Source organism: Scyliorhinus canicula, chromosome 14 (genome assembly GCF_902713615.1).
Source record: "Scyliorhinus canicula chromosome 14, sScyCan1.1, whole genome shotgun sequence".
Lineage (NCBI taxonomy): Eukaryota > Metazoa > Chordata > Chondrichthyes > Carcharhiniformes > Scyliorhinidae > Scyliorhinus > Scyliorhinus canicula.
The window spans coordinates 6,177,298-6,193,751 of NC_052159.1; the positions used below are offsets into that span (position 1 = coordinate 6,177,298).

The 16,454-nt window shown below is 50.4% G+C and overlaps 1 protein-coding gene across 4 annotated transcripts in view; it reads left to right on the top strand.

Annotated features, from left to right (window-relative positions):
• Window positions 1-16,454, top strand: part of LOC119977259 (arf-GAP with Rho-GAP domain, ANK repeat and PH domain-containing protein 1) — a 259,394-nt gene that overhangs the window by 237,201 nt on the left and 5,739 nt on the right. For 3 of the 4 annotated variants that reach the window (XM_038817990.1, XM_038817993.1, XM_038817992.1), the window contains 3 exons: window positions 821-884; window positions 5,140-5,295; window positions 13,075-13,112. In XM_038817990.1, coding sequence (XP_038673918.1) covers window positions 821-884; window positions 5,140-5,295; window positions 13,075-13,092 — 238 coding nt within the window. In that variant the 3' untranslated portion in view covers window positions 13,093-13,112. The remainder of the gene's footprint in view (window positions 1-820; window positions 885-5,139; window positions 5,296-13,074; window positions 13,113-16,454) is intronic. The other variant, XM_038817991.1, reaches the window with a different exon arrangement.

Below are 16,454 nucleotides of genomic sequence, written 5' to 3' on the forward strand. Positions count from 1 at the left end.
CACCCTGAACCCCTCAATTAGATTCCAGTCTGTAACTCACTCCCGGGTATCTGTTATTCTATATATAAACCACCCCAAACTCGGCGATTAGATTCCAGTCTGTAACACGTTCCTGGGTACCTCTTATTAAATGAGTCTGGGTTTTAGGCTTTGTTCTGTCACTGTGTGATTTCCATGTAGCTAACTACTCTATATCTAACCCCGTGCTGTACCTGTCCTGGGAGTGTTTGATGGGGCAGTGTAGAGGGAGCTTTACTCTATATCTAACCCCGTGCTGTACCTGTCCTGGGAGTGTTTGATGGGGACAGTGTAGAGGGAGCTTTACTCTGTATCTAACCCCGTGCTGTACCTGTCCTGGGAATGTTTGATGGGGGCAGTGTAGAGGGAGCTTTACTCTGTATCTAACCCCATGCTGTACCTGTCTTGGGAGTGTTTCATGGGGACAGTGTGGAGGGAGCTTTACTCTGTATCTAACCCCGTGCTGTACCTGTCCTGGGAGTGTTTGATGGGGACAGTGTAGAGGGAGCTTTACTCTGTATCTAACCTCGTGCTGTACCTGTCCTGGGAGTGTTTGATGGGGCCAGTGTAGAGGGAGCTTTACTCTGTATCTAACCCCGTGCTGTACCTGTCCTGGGAGTGTTTGATGGGGACAGTGTAGAGGGAGCTTTACTCTGTATCTAACCCTGTGCTGTACCTGTCCTGGGAGTGTTTGATGGGGACTGTGTAGAGATAGCTTTACTCTGTATCTAACCCTGTGCTGATACTGGGTGATGTCTCTAATGTGCCAACACCAGTTAACTGTTACAGTTTTCTATTTTAGGTATGTGTGCTGTGATACTCAGATGGAACAGCGAGAGTGGTTAGCGACCTTCCTCCATGTTCAGGTAAATATGTTTTGACCTTTTATACCTGTTTAACTCAAGTACAATGCAATTAATCATTGGAGTTTAGGGGAATGAGAGGTGATCTTATTGAAACACCAGATTGTGAGGGGGTTTCACAAGGTGTGTGCTGAGCGAATGTCTCCCCCTCGTGGGGGAATCTGGAACTCGGTGACACGGTTTCAGAATAAGGGGTCTCCCATTTAAGACGGAGATGAGGAGGAATTTCCTCCTCAGTCCAAAGACGTGCAGGTTAGGTGGATCGGCCATGATAAATTGCCCTTAGCGTCCAAAAGGTTAGGCGGGGTTATTGGGTTACGGGGATAGGGTGGAGGAGTGGGCTTGGGTAGGATGCTCTTTCCAAGGGCCGGTGCAGACTTGATGGGCCGAATGGCCTCCTTCTGCACTGTACATTCTATGATCAGAGCAGGGGGCTGAATGGACGACTACTACCCCTCACATTCTTAAGTTCTTTATCATGGGATTTGGACATTGTTGGCAAGGACAGAAGTACGTGTCCATTCCCAACTGTCCTGAGAACAAAGAACAAAGAAAAGTACAGCACAGGAACAGGCCCTTCGGCCCTCCAAGCCCGCGCCGACCATGCTGCCCGACTAAACTACAATCTTCTACACTTCCGGGGTCCGCATCCCTCTATTCCCATCCTATTCATGTATTTGTCAAGATGCCCCTTAAACGTTACTATCGTCCCTGCTTCCACCACCTCCTCCGGCAGCGAGTTCCAGGCACGCACTACCCTCTGTGTAAAAAAACTTGGCTCGTACATCTCCTCTAAACCTTGCCCCTCGCACCTTAAACCTATGCCCCCGAGTAATTGACCCCTCTACCCTGGGAAAAAGCCTCTGACTATCCACTCTGTCTACGCCCCTCATAATTTTGTAGACTTCTATCAGGTCGCCCCTCAACCTCTGTCGTTCCAGTGAGAACAAACCGAGTTTATTCAACCGCTCCTCATAGCTAATGCCCTCCATACCAGGCAACATCCTGCTAAATCTCTTCTGCACCCTCTCTAAAGCCTCCACATCCTTCTGGTAGTGTGGCGACCAGAATTGAACACTATACTCCAAGCGTGGCCTAACTAAGGTTCTAAATAGCTGCAACATGACTTGCCAATTCTTATACTCAGTGCCCTGGCCAGTGAAGGCAAGCATGCCGTAAGCCTTCTTGACTACCTTCTCCACCTGTGTTGCCTCTTTCAGTGACCTGTGGGCCTGTACACCCAGATCTCTGCCTGTCAATACTCTTGAGGGTTCTGTATATTCACTGTATATTCCTTCCCTGTATTAGACCTTCCAAAATGCATTACCTCGCATTTGTCCGGATTAAACTCCATCTGCCATCTCTCCGCCCAAGTCTCCAAACGATTTAAATCCTGCTATATCCTCTGACAGTCCTCATCGCTATCCGCAATTCCACCTACCTTTGTGTCATCTGCAACTTACTAATCAGATCAGTTACATTTTCCTCCAAATCATTTCTATATACTATGAACAGCAACGTTCCCAGCACTGATCCCTGCGGAACACCACTAGTCACAGCCCTCCAATCAGAAAAGCACCCTTCCATTGCTACTCTCTGCCTTCTATGACCTAGCCAGTTCTGTATCCACCTTGCCAGCTCACCCTTGATCCCGTATGACTTCACCTTTTGTACTAGTCTGCCATGAGGGACCTTGTCAAAGGCCTTACCGAAGTCCATATAGACAACATCCACTGCCCTACCTGCATCAATCATCGTTGTGACCTCTTCAAAAAACTCTTATCAAGTTAGTGAGATACGACCTCCCGTTCACACAACCATGCAGCCGAGATGAGAAACATCTGAAAACAACTTGCTCGGCATTCCAGAGGCACCCACATTGCTGTGGGTCTGGAGTCACATGTAGGCCAGACCGGGTAAGGACGGCAGATTTCCTTCCCTAAAGGGAGATTAGTGAACAAGATGGGCTTTTACAACAATCTGACAGCTTCTCACTTCGAGAGTGGAGTTTATTTCCAGTTTTATTTGAATAATCGTCATATCAAACTGCCCACGCTTTAGAAGCAGCATCTGTCCAACATCGAAATACAATTTACAGAGGTTTGTGCATGAACTGTGGGCTGACATTTCCATCTGAGTGTCAGTACTGAGGGAGTGCTGCACTGTCAGAGGGTCAGTACTGAGGGAGTGCCACACTGTCAGAGGGTCAGTACTGAGGGAGTGCTGCATTGTCAGAGGGTCAGTACTGAGGGAGTGCTGCACTGTCAGAGGGTCAGTACTGAGGGAGCGCTGCACTGTCAGAGGGTCAGTACTGAGGGAGTGCTGCACTGTCAGAGGGTCAATACTGAGGGAGTGCCGCACTGTCAGAGGGTCAGTACTGAGGGAGTGCCACACTGTCAGAGGGTCAGTACTGAGGGAGCGCTGCACTGTCAGAGGGTCAGTACTGAGGGAGCGCTGCACTGTCAGAGGGTCAGTACTGAGGGAGTGCCGCACTCTCAGAGGGTCAGTACTGAGGGAGTGCTGCACTGTCAGAGGGTCAGTGCTGAGGGAGTGCCGCACTGTCAGAGGGTCAGTACTGAGGGAGTGCCGCACTGTCAGAGGGTCAGTACTGAGGGAGTGCTGCACTGTCAGAGGGTCAGTACTGAGGGAGCGCCACACTGTCAGAGGGTCAGTACTGAGGGAGGACTGCACTCTAGGATATGCAGTACTGAGGGTGAGAGGATCAGATGTATAATTAGATTGAGGCTTCCTCTGCCTCAGATATAGGGTGGGGTGAGAACAGAGTTCATGAGGTGGATAGGTGGGGATGGGGCAGGGTGGGTGGGTCGGCTGAGGATGTGGGTAGGTGGTGGCTACGTGAGGTGAGGGGCGGGGCCTGGAGTTGGGAGAATGGGGGTGAGGGATGGGGTTGGACATGGAAGGTGAGGGATGGGGTTGGAGGGTAAGGGTGAGGGATGGGGTTGGAGGGTGAGGGATGGGGTTGGAGGGTGAGGGATGGGGTTGGAGGGTGAGGGATGGGGTTGGAGGGTGAGGGATGGGGTTGGAGGGTGAGGGATGGGGTTGGAGGGTGAGGGTGAGGGATGGGGTTGGAGGGTGAGGGTGAGGGATGGGGTTGGAGGGTGAGGGATGGGGTTGGAGGGTGAGGGATGGGGTTGGAGGGTGAGGGATGGGGTTGGAGGGTGAGGGATGGGGTTGGAGGGTGAGGGATGGGGTTGGAGGGTGAGGGTGAGGGATGGGGTTGGAGGGTGAGGGATGGGGTTGGAGGGTGAGGGATGGGGTTGGAGGGTGAGGGATGGGGTTGGAGGGTGAGGGATGGGGTTGGTGGGTGAGGGTGAGGGATGGGGTTGGAGGGTGAGGAATGGGGTTGGAGGGTGAGGGTGAGGGATGGGGTTGGAGGGTGAGGGTGAGGGATGGGGTTGGAGGGTGAGGGTGAGGGATGGGGTTGGAGGGTGAGGGTGAGGGATGGGGTTGGAGGGTGAGGGATGGGGTTGGAGGGTGAGGGATGGGGTTGGAGGGTGAGGGTGAGGGATGGGGTTGGAGGGTGAGGGATGGGGTTGGAGGGTGAGGGATGGGGTTGGAGGGTGAGGGATGGGGTTGGAGGGTGAGGGTGAGGGATGGGGTTGGAGGGTGAGGGATGGGGTTGGAGGGTGAGGGATGGGGTTGGAGGGTGAGGGATGGGGTTGGAGGGTGAGGGTGAGGGATGGGGTTGGAGGGTGAGGAATGGGGTTGGAGGGTGAGGGTGAGGGATGGGGTTGGAGGGTGAGGGATGGGGTTGGAGGGTGAGGGTGAGGGATGGGTTTGGAGGGTGAGGGTGAGGGATGGGGTTGGAGGGTGAGGGATGGGGTTGGAGGGTGAGGGATGGGGTTGGAGGGTGAGGGATGGGGTTGGAGGGTGAGGGATGGGGTTGGAGGGTGAGGGATGGGTTGGAGGGTGAGGGTGAGGGATAGGGTTGGAGGGTGAGGGATGGGGTTGGAGGGTGAGAGTGAGGGTTGGGGTTGGAGGGTGAGGGTTGGGGTTGGAGGGTGAGGGATGGGGTTGGAGGGTGAGGGATGGGGTTGGAGGGTGAGGGTGAGGGATGAGGTTGGAAGGTGAGGGATGGGGTTGGAGGGTGAGAGTGAGGGATGGGGTTGGAGGGTGAGGGTTGGGGTTGGAGGGTGAGGGATGGGAGTTGAGACCTCAGGCTGGTGTAATTGGTGGATGCGTCTCTCTCGCTATCTCTCTGTTGCTGAATAATTTTCCATTGTTTTGATTTCCTCAGCATGATGGGAATGTGTGGCCATCAAACGCTTCAAGCTCACGGACCTCCCGCACGCCTCCAGATTCCAGGTTCAGTAATATCTCCCTGATCCCTCTGCGGGGAAATGCCAATGAAATGAGGAACAGCGTGGCTGCTTTTGCTGCGGACCCTCTCTCTGTGAGTCCTAATCAAACACTCGTTGATTCAGGTCCTTCGTCACGAGCAAGGCTGCCCTGTGGACTGAGTTGGGCAGTGGAGGGGTGGATGCCGGGGGGGGGGGGGGGGGGGGGGGGTGCGGGGATTTTGTTCTTTACTCATTCAGGGATGTGGGTGTCACTGGAAAGACCAATATCTGTTGCCCATCCCTAATACTGAGCATCTCACTCGGCTATTTCAGAGTCAGCCACATTGCTGTGGGCCTGGAGTCACGTGTAGGCCAGACCGGGTAAGGACGGCAGATTTCCTTCCCTGAAGGACATTAGTGAACCAGATGGGTTTTTACAACAATCAGCAATAGTTTCATGGTCGCCATCCCTGAGACTGGTTTTATATTCCTGATTTTATTAATTGATTTTAAATTCCACCAGCTGCTGATTTGAACACATGTTCCCAGAGCTTTAGCCTGGGCCTCTGGGTTACTTGTCCAGCAACATTACCACAGCACCACTATCTCAGGAACAAAGGTTCACTGACATAGGTTGAGAGGCGATAGATTTAGAACTGAGATGAGGAGAAACTACTTCTCGCAGAGAGTGCTGAACTTGTAGAACTCGCTACCCCCTAGTGAGGTGGAGTCTGAGTCGTTAAATGGTTTCAAGGAGGAGATAGATATATTTCTGATTTTTAAAAACTGGTTAAAGGGTTAAGGGGAACGAATAGGGAGGTAGATTTGAGACCAGGCAGTCAGCCATGATCTGATTCAAATGTGGAGCAGGCTCAAGGAGTGAATTGGCCCCAACTGATGCTAATTCCTCTGTTCCCCATGAAGATGGAGTCAAGAGTTCTTGTCCCCTGAGGAAACGGGTTGTCTCGCTGCGCCAGACTGACCTCAGGTCAGTGTGAAGCAATCGCAGCAAAGGTACAGACTAACTCTCTCCCTCCACTATCATCACAACATGTTGTCAACCCGAGGCCCCGTCTTTCCAAACCCATGACCACTACCATCTAGAAGGACAAGGGCAGCAGCTACCTGGGAACCCCACCGCCTGGAGGTTCCCCTCCAAGTCACTCACCACCCCGACTTGGAAATATATCGGCCGTTCCTTCACTGTCGCTGGGTCAAAGTCCTGGAACTCCCTCCCTAACAGCACAATGGGTGTACCTACACCACATGGACTGCAGCGGTTCAAGAAGGCAGCTCACCAGCACCTTCTCTGGGGAAATTATGGATGGGCAATAATTGCTGACCTAGCCAGCGCCATTCACAATCTGAAAATGAAAGGAATTGTCTCTCAGACTAGCTGCTCACGGTGAGCAACGCAACCTCTGAGGATGTGTTCAAGCAGATTTGGTGGCGGGAGTGTAGATGGATAATGTGCAACGGCCCCATTAACAATGAACTTCATTTACTCCGAGCTCCCTGTCACTAATCTGCCTCCTCTTCCTGCGTTCTTCAGTTTCCAACTATGACCCCCTCCCCCCATTGCACAATTTCCCACTCTAGTGCCGGGACTGGCTTAGGGGAACTGGCCCTGGAGCCTTTGGGTGCGATTTAATGGACATGAAACAGAGTCGCGTCTCCAGCACGATTAGCCGGGTGTTGTCAGGCGCCGAGAAAGACCCTGCTCTCTAACGGGGCCTCAGCCCAGCCAAGGACACACTCAGTCGGCATTTCCGACACTGAGGCCCACCCGATCTCTCGAGCCCCCAGGCGACTCTTGGATCGCCCCAACTCACCTATAAGGGGGTTATTGAGCCAGAGTTCCCATGTGGCATCAGGGGCGCCAGTGTATCACTCTGCCCACAGCCCAGCGGCCTCCGATCCCCGAGAAGAATCCCGCCAAGTGCCGGTCCGCCTGGTTCCCGTTTATGGCGACCAGTAATAAGCGGTGATCGCTCGGGGTCTGCGAGGCACAGGGGTTAGATCGCGGCATTTCAGTCACTCCAGCAAGTGCATAACAAGGTGCTGTTCACTGCAGCAAGTCCTTCTTTCAGCCAAGAGCTCACCAATCGTTTGCTGCAAGATCCTTCTCTCTCTACACGAGCAGGCCATTTGGCCCTCAAGCCTGTTCTGCCTTTCAAATAGATTTTGAAAGATCCGTACTTTGTGGACCCATCTCGGTCCCGTAATCTTTGAACTCACCGAACAAAAAACCCATCATTCTCAAGAATTTGCTGCCTGGGACATTTAAGAACAGATCTGACACATTTCTTTGTAAGAATAGGGCATTTCTGGTTTGTGAAATGGGGCTGATTACCCTGACAGACTGTGTGACTTACGGAGGCTACCAAGGAGCTAATCAGAGCACAGTGTGTGACTGAGCACCATTGGGCAGCAGGGTAAATTTCTTTCAATAGAACCTCATTGAACTGTCCTGGTTTCTGTTTAATTATTGATAATTATTAATGATTGCCATACCGTGCCCAAGCTCAACACCCAAAGGAGTTTGCTGACGTGCTCGTGACGAATGATGGCTGGGAAAAATTAAAGAAAATGTGTTGATTGCTAAGGTTTCTGATTGTTCACTCACACTCTCTCTCTCTCTCTCTCTCTCTCTATCTCTCACTCTGCCTCTGCATCTCTCTCTCACTCTGCCTCTGTATCTTTCAGTTTCACACACTCTCACACACACACTCAGTCCCTCTCTCTCTGGCTTTCTCTCACTCTCTGGCTCTCTCTCACACACACTTATACACACCCTCTCTCTGGCGCTCACTCTCTCTCTCACACCCTCTCTCTGGCTCTCTCACTCTCTCTCTCATACATGCACACACATTCTCTCTCTGTCTCTCTTTCTCAGCCACCTCTCCCCCTCTCTCTGGCTCTCTCTCGCCCTCATTCTCTCTGGCTCTCCCTCACACAAGCACACACTGTCTCTCTATCTACCTGGCCTTCTCTCACGCTCTCTCTCTCTCTCTCTCTCACTCACTCTTTCTAGCTCTCTGTGACTCTCATACATACACATACATTTTCTCTCTGCTCTTTCTCTGGCGCTCTCTCTCTCTCCCCCTCTCTCTCTCCCTCTCTCACTCCCTCTGGCTCTCCCTCACACACGCGCACACACTCTCTGTCTGGCTTTCTCTCACTCTCTCTGACTCTCAATCTCTCTCTCATTCCTTGAGATTGCTTCTTGGGGTTTAACAGAGAGAATGTCAGTTTATGTTCCTTTTCCTTCTCTCGTGTCCTGAGTTATCAAACAATTCTTCTGCCGTTTCATATTTATCTACTGGTAGGAATTTAATTTTGTTCTGTGTTGTGGTCGGTGATAGGGACATAATTTTTCAGCCTTCTGAGGCCACCATTATCCAGAAATAGGTCACTGGGTAAGTAAGGGCCACTCTCAGTCAGCCCTGTGTTGGACAGTGACTTGGGCCCACATATTGAGAGGCTCACAGGAGTCACATACTGAGAGAGCCTGAAATCCTCGTCCATGTCTTTGTCAGCACTAAACTCGACACCGGCCCATCTCCGTAATCTTAAACCTGTGAACGTTTCTGCAGCTCATGTCCGAACCCGTAACAAATCCCATTCCCTGACCACCTTGCGCTCGCTGACCTACTCTGGCTCCCGGTTCAACAGTGCCCCAATTGTAAAATCCGCATCCCTATCTTCTGATCCCTCAAACCCGGCCTGCGAGCCGGGAACCCTCCAGTGATAACCTAGGAGATAGCGTGCCATCTTCCATTCAGAGGAATTGTCCCAAATTAGCCTAAAATAAAACCAAAATCTGTGGCTCTCATCAGCAAGATTGTTCCAAAATTGGGAATTAATGCTTTTGTTAAAAAAAAATATTACCTACGTCTTTTGGAAATTATTTTGATCCCTGAGAATCATTTTCCTTTCAAACCAAAGGGAGGTTTCCATGCCAACACCGCCTCCCATTCCAGCTCCAACCCAAAGTCTTATTAATTTTATTTTTCACGGGATTGTGGGCGTCGCTGGGCCAACGTTTTTTTGCCCATCCCTAATTGCCCTTGAACTGGGTGTCCCGCTCGGCCGTTTCAGAGTCATTGCTGTGGGTCTGGAGTCACATGTAGGCCAGACCGGGTAAGGACGGCAGATTTCCTTCCCTCAAGGACATTAGTGAACCAGATGGGTTTTTACAACAATCGACGATAGTTTCATGGTCGCCATCACTCAGACTCGCTTTTCGGTTCCAGATTTTTTTTTCTGATTAAGAAACTGAAATTATTCATCAAATTTAAATTCCGCCAACCGCCCGGGTGGGATTTGAACCAGTGTCCCCCAGAGCGTTAGCCTGGGCTCTCTGCGTTACTAGGCCTGTGACATTGTGCCGTCTTCTCTCTGGACTCTCGCCTGATTACATTCTTTCTGCAGCTGCTCAATCAGGAAAAATCAACAAGGTCAGTGTCAGATTTGAAACACAAAATCGAAACTTTGACTGTTTTACTGGACTTTCTAGAAACAAAAACCCAGGATTGATAAGGAACCGTGGCCCATCCCAGCTCAAACCTCGGGAATACTCTAGGTGTGAACCGATTGATTGAGCAATCTGGAACGTTCCAAACCATGCAACTTGAGAGGTGTAGAATATCCCAGACTGTGGCACACCACGAGAGCCCACCTCAGGAGGGTGTTGGAAACAGACACATCCAACAAATTTAAAGGGGAATTGGATGGGAACCTAAGCGCTGTGGGATGGAGCGGGGAAATGGGATTGACTGGAGACCTGGCATAGACTCAATGGGCTGAATGGCTTCTTTCTGTGCTGTGCGGGCAGCAAGGTAGCACAGTGGTTGGCACAGTTGCTTCACAGCTCCAGGGTCCCAGGTTCGATTCCCCGCTGGGTCACTGTCTGTGCGGAGTCTGCACGTCCTCCCCGTGTGTGCGTGGGTTTCCTCCGGGTGCTCCGGTTTCCTCCCACAGTCCAAAGATGTGCGGGTTAGGTGGATTGGCCGTGCTAAATTGCCCTTAGTGTCCAAAAAATGTTAAGTGGGGGGTACTGGGTTACAGGGATAGGATAGATACGTGAGCTTCAGTAGGGTGCTCTTTGTAAGGGCCGGTGCAGACTCGATGGGCCGAATGGCCTCCTTCTGCACTGTAAATTGTATGATTCTATGAATGTAGATAAACTAAAACAAGCACATGTATAATGTCTGAACTTAGAAACACCTGGATCTGGAATACACTAGACCTGGGTTGAACGTGATCTTGGACCCAGACCAAAATCAGTTCGCATCAATTTGAAATCCTGTACAATTAATCCACCACCACCAAACCCGGCCAAAATTTAGGTTCTACAGGTCAAATCAGTCAAAGTTTGATTGCTGGGTAACAATGCTTTTGATCTCGCTGCTTTGTTTTATAATTTTCGAAATTTTCTTGCTTGGGAGAGAAGCCGAGGGAAGCATTTAGTGATTGCTGTTGCCGATTGATGTCTGAATTCACAGTGTTCTGCTGACAGCAGAAGCAGAACCATACCCGGTTCAAACTACTGAACGGTGGGTTTTTTATTCTACATCCGGGTAAGTGGGAGGTGATGCACTTGGGCAGGACAAACAAGGCGAGGGGAATACAGGATAAATGGCAGGACCCTGGGAAGCACCGAGCACCAGAGGGATCTTGGTGTGCCTGTACACCCGTCCCTTAAGCTAACAGAGCAGAGGGCAGCACGGTGGCCCAGTGGGTTAGCACTGCTGCCTCACGGCGCCGAGGTCCCAGGTTCGACCCCGGCTCTGGGTCACTGTCCGTGTGGAGTTTGTACATTCTCCTCGTGTCTGCGTGGGTTTTGCCCCCACAACCCAAAGATGTGCAGGGTCGGCAGATTGGCCACGCTAAATTGCCCCTTAATTGGAAAAAATCAATTGGGTAGTCTAAATTTATTTTTAAAAGGTGACAGAGCAGGCAGGTACAGTGGTTAAGAAGGCATGTGGTTTACCTGCCTTCATTAGCCGAGGCATAGAGTTTAAGAACAGGGAGGTTTTGCTGGAACTGTATAAGTTGGTGAGGTCACAGCTGGAGTATTGTGGCAGTTCTGGAATCCACATTATAGGAGGGATGTGATAGCCATTGGAAAGGGTGCAGAGGAGATTTACCAGGATGTTGCCTGGGCTGGAGAGTTTTATAGGAGGGATGTGATAGCAACTGGAAAGGGTGCAGAGCAGATTTACCAGGATGTTGCCTGGGCTGGAGAGTTTTAGCTATGAACAGAGGTTGGGTAGACTGGGGTTGTTTTCCTTGGAGCAGAGGAGACTGAGGGGGGAGATGATTGAGATGTGTAAAATTATGAGCGACATGGATGGACTAAACAGGAAGAAACTTTTCCCCTTGGTGGAAGGATCATTGACCAGGGGGCAGAGGTTTAAGGGAAGGGGAATGGGGTTTAGAGGGGATGTGAGGAAAAACCTTTTCACCCAGAGGGTGGTGGGAGTCTGGAACTTGCTGCCTGAAAGGGTGGTGGAGGCAGAGACCCGCATAACATTTAAGAAATATTTAGATGCGATCCCAGGGCAGACATGGCTGTGGGCCAAATGCTATAAATGGGATTAGAATAGTTAGATGGTTGTGTTTGGCCGGCACAGACTCAATGGGCTGAAGGGCCTTTTCTGTGCAGTTGACTCTATGACACTATAACTCATTCAGGGCAGCAGAGGGAATTCCCTGAGAGGGCACTTAGTATCTCATCTAAAAGACGGCACCTCCAGCAGTGGAGCACTCCCTCAGTACTGCACTGGGAGAGTTAACCTCGATTATGGGTTCAGGGCTCTGGTGGGGTACTTGAACCCACAACCGTCTCACTCACAGGTTTGCGTCTACCCACTGAGCCATTGCTGACAGCAAGCCATTCTTCGTGAGGGGCACTTTTTAAAATGTGTCCATTGGATGTTGCCGTCACTGGCTAGGCCAGCATTTATTGCTCATCCCTAACTGCCCTTCAGAAGGTGGCGGTGAGCTGCCTTCTTGAACCGCTGTAGTCCCATGTGGTGTAGGTACACCCACTGTGCTGTTAGGGAGGGAATGACAGTGAAGTAACAGCGATATATTTCTAAGTCAGGGTGGTGAGTGACTTGGAGGGGAACCTCCAGGTGGTGGGGTTCCCAGGTATCTGCTGCTCTTGTCCTTCTAGACGGTAATGGTTGTGGGTTTGGAAGTTGCTGTCTAAGGAGCCTTGGTGAGTTACTGCAGTGCATCTTGTAGATGGTGCACACGGCTGCCACTGGGCATCAGTGACAGGGAGTGAATGTTTGTGGAAGGGGGAAGCAATCAAGCGGGGCTGCTTTGTCCTGGATGGTGTTGAGCTTCTTGAGTGTTGTTGGAGCTGCACTCATCCAGGCAAGTGGAGAGTATTCCATCACACTCCTGACTTGTGCATTGTAGATGGTGGACAAGCTTTGGGGAGTCGGGAGGTTTTAGTCACTGCAGAATACTCAGCTTTTGGTTTCTCTCTGAGGGGTTGGAGGGCATTGAGGGATTGCTTGAGATGATCACAGCGTTGGCATATAACTCCCTGTTTAGAGAGGATCCTTTAGCACCATGGCGTCTGGGTGGGTGAGATGGGGGTGGTGCTTGCCAGGTGCTTTGAGGGAGATGTGGGGAAGGGACCAATGTAATGGTCAGGTTCCTTGTCGGAGTGCTGTCACTGCCTCTTATTACCATGGACACGGCTGTCAACTGGCTGTACAGCAAAACCCATTGATGGCGTTGACCATTTAGAGGCCAAGGGAGAGAGATGGAGCAATTCTCAAAAGGGTCACAGTTACAAGAGTCAACAGGGAGTGAGGTGATGACGTTTACTGGTGTAATTTTGTGACTAATTCAATTTTTCTGTTTTCTAGATCTTTAAGAAGGTTTGAAAACCTGGCGTACAATTAAGGTGAGGATAAACTGTCCAGAAACTGACCCTAACCACAATCCATATCCTTTACCTCCACCACACTCGCAGACAGTACATTCCAGATCCTAACCACTCGCTGTGTGAATTTGCCTCCACCACACTCACAGACAGTACATTCCAGATCCTAACCACTCGCTGTGTGAATCTGCCTCCACCACACTCACAGACAGTACATTCCACATCCTAACCACTCACTGTACGAATCTGTCTCCACCACACTCTCAGACAGTGCATTGCAGATTCTAACCACTCGCTGTGTGAATCTGTCTCCACCACACTCACAGACAGTACATTCCAGACCCTAACCACTCGCTGTGTGAATCTGTCTCCACCACACTCACAGACAGTACATTCCAGATCCTAACCACTCGCTGTGTGAATCTGTCTCCACCACACTCTCAGACAGTACATTCCAGATCCTAACCACTCGCTGTGTGAATCTGTCTCCACCGCACTCTCAGACAGTACATTCCAGATCCTAACCACTCGCTGTGTGAATCTGCCTCTACCACACTCACAGACAGTACATTCCAGATCCTAACCACTCACTGTGTGAATCGCCTCCACCACACTCACAGACAGTACATTCCACATCCTAACCACTCGCTGTGTGAATCTGTCTCCACCACACTCACAGACAGTACATTCCAGATCCTAACCACTCGCTGTGTGAATCTGTCTCCACCACACTCACAGACAGTACATTCCAGATCCTAACCACTCGCTGTGTGAATCTGTCTCCACCACACTCACAGACAGTACATTCCAGATCCTAACCACTCGCTGTGTGAATCTGCCTCCGCCACACTCACAGACAGTGCATTCCAGATCCTAACCACTCGCTGTGTGAATCTGTCTCCACCACACTCAAGAACACTCACTGAGGGTACTGCCAGGATACCCAGGTTGGGGGGGGGGGTGCCGTCAGATAACGGGGTCCTTCCCGGTGCTACAGTGCCGGGACCGGCCCCGTTAACCCCACCCTGAACGGGCTCTGCTTTTTTTATGGTTAGATCGTGCCCATAAAATCATAGGATCCCTACCGTGCAGAATGAGGCCATTCAGTCCATCAAGTCTGCACCAACCCTCTGAACGAGCCCCCTTACCGTGCGCCAATTCCCTGCCCTTTCCCCACAACCCTGCTCATTGATCAGGGCCAATAAACCTAACCTGCACATATGTGGACTGTGGGAGGGAACCAGAGCACCTGGAGGAAATCCACACACAAATGGGAAGAATGTGCAAACGCCACATAGTCACCCAAGGCCGAAATTGAACCCAGGTCTTTGGTGCTGTGAGGCAGCAGTGCTAACTACTGTGCCGCCCATCAATCACTTCACAGTTCTCCGCATTGAACTTCATCTGCCACCTGACTGCCCATTCCACCAATTTGTCGATGTCCTTTCAAGTTCAACACTGTTCTCCCCACAGTTCATAAGTTTTGTGTCATTTGCACACTTTGAAATTGTGCCCAAGGTTATTCATATAGATGAAGAAAAGCAGAGATCATAACCATGCTCCCCATCCCTAACAAAAAAAAATGCTCCTTCCTATCTGAAATTCAACCATTCACCACCATTCTCTGCTTCCTGTCACTCAGCCAATTTTGTATCTATGTTATAAGACCATAAGACATAGGAGCAGAATTAGGCCACTCGGCCCATCGGGTCTGCTCCACCATTCAATCATGGCTGATACTTTTCTCATCCCCATTCTCCTGCCTTCTCCCCATAACCCCTGATCGCCTTATTAATCAAGAACCTATCTATCTCTGCCTTAAAGACTGATTTGGCCTCCACAGCCTTCTGTGGCAAAGAGTTCCACAGATTCACCACCCTCTGGCTGAAGAAATTCCTCCTCATCTCTGTTTTAACAGATCATCCTTTCAGTCTGAGATTGTTTCCTCTGATTCTAGTTTTTCCTACAAGTGGAAACATCCTCTCCATGTCCACTCTATCCAGGCCTCGCAGTATCCTGTAAGTTTCAGTAAGATCCTCCCTTATCCTTCTAAACTCCAACAAGTACAGACCCAAAGTCCTCAACCGTTCCTCATATGACAAGTTCTTCATTCCAGGGATCATTCTTGTGAACCTCCTCTGGACCCTTTCCAAGGCCCCAGCACATCCTTCCTTAGATACGGGGCACAAAACCACTCACAATACTCCAAATGGGGTCTGACCAGAGCCTTATGCAGCCTCAGAAGTACATCCCTGGTCTTGTACTCTAGCCCTCTCGACATGAATGCTAATATTGCATTTGCCTTCCTAACTGCCGACTGAACCTGCACATGTTAACCTTAAGGGAATCTTGAACAAGGACTCCTAAGTCCCTTTGTGCTTCTGATTTCCAAAGCATTTCCCCATTTAGAAAATAGTCTGTGCCTCCATTCCTCCTTCCAAAGTGCATAACCTCACACTTTTCCACATTATATTCCATCTGTCACTTCATTGCCCACTCTCCTAGCCTGTCCAAATCCTTCTGCAGCCCCCTTGCTTCCTCAGTACTGTCCCTCTACAGATCTTTGTATCATCTGCAAACTTAGCAACAGTGTCTTCAGTTCCTTCTTCCAGATCATTAATGTATATTGTGAAAAGTCTCACCGACCCCTGAGGCACACCACTAGTCACCGGCTGCCATCCCCTTTATCCCCACTCTCTGTCTTCTGGCAATCAGCCAATCCTCTATCCATGCCAGGATCTTACCCTTAACACCATGGGTTCTTCACTTATTTAACAGTCTCCTATGTGGCACCTTGTCAAAGGCCTTCTGGAAATCTAAATAAATCACGTCCACTGGTTCTTCCTTGTTACCTCCTCAAAGAACTCCAACAGATGTGTGAGACACGACCTCCCTTTGACGAAGCCGTGCTGACTCAGTCCTATTTTACCACGCACTTCCAAGTGCTCCGCGATCTCATCTTTAATAATAGGCTCTAAAATCTTACCAATGACCGAAGTCAGGCTAACCGGCCTATAATTTCCCATCTTCTGCCTCCCTACTTTCTTAAACAATGGTTTTACGTTAGCCACCTTCCAGTCCTCTGGGACCATTCCTGCCTCCAGTGATTCCTGAAAGATCATCGCCAACGCCTCCATAATCTCCTCAGCTATCTCTGTTAGGACCTCAAGGTGTAGTCTATGCGATCCAGGTGATTTATCCACCTTCAGACCTTTCAGTTTCTCAAGAACCTTCTCCTTAGTGATGGCCACTACACCCACCTCTGTCCCCTGATTCTCCTGGAGCTCTGCCATCCCACTGGTGTCTTCACCGTGAAGACTGATGCAAAGTAACTATTCAGTTCCTCTGCCATTTCTTTGTTTC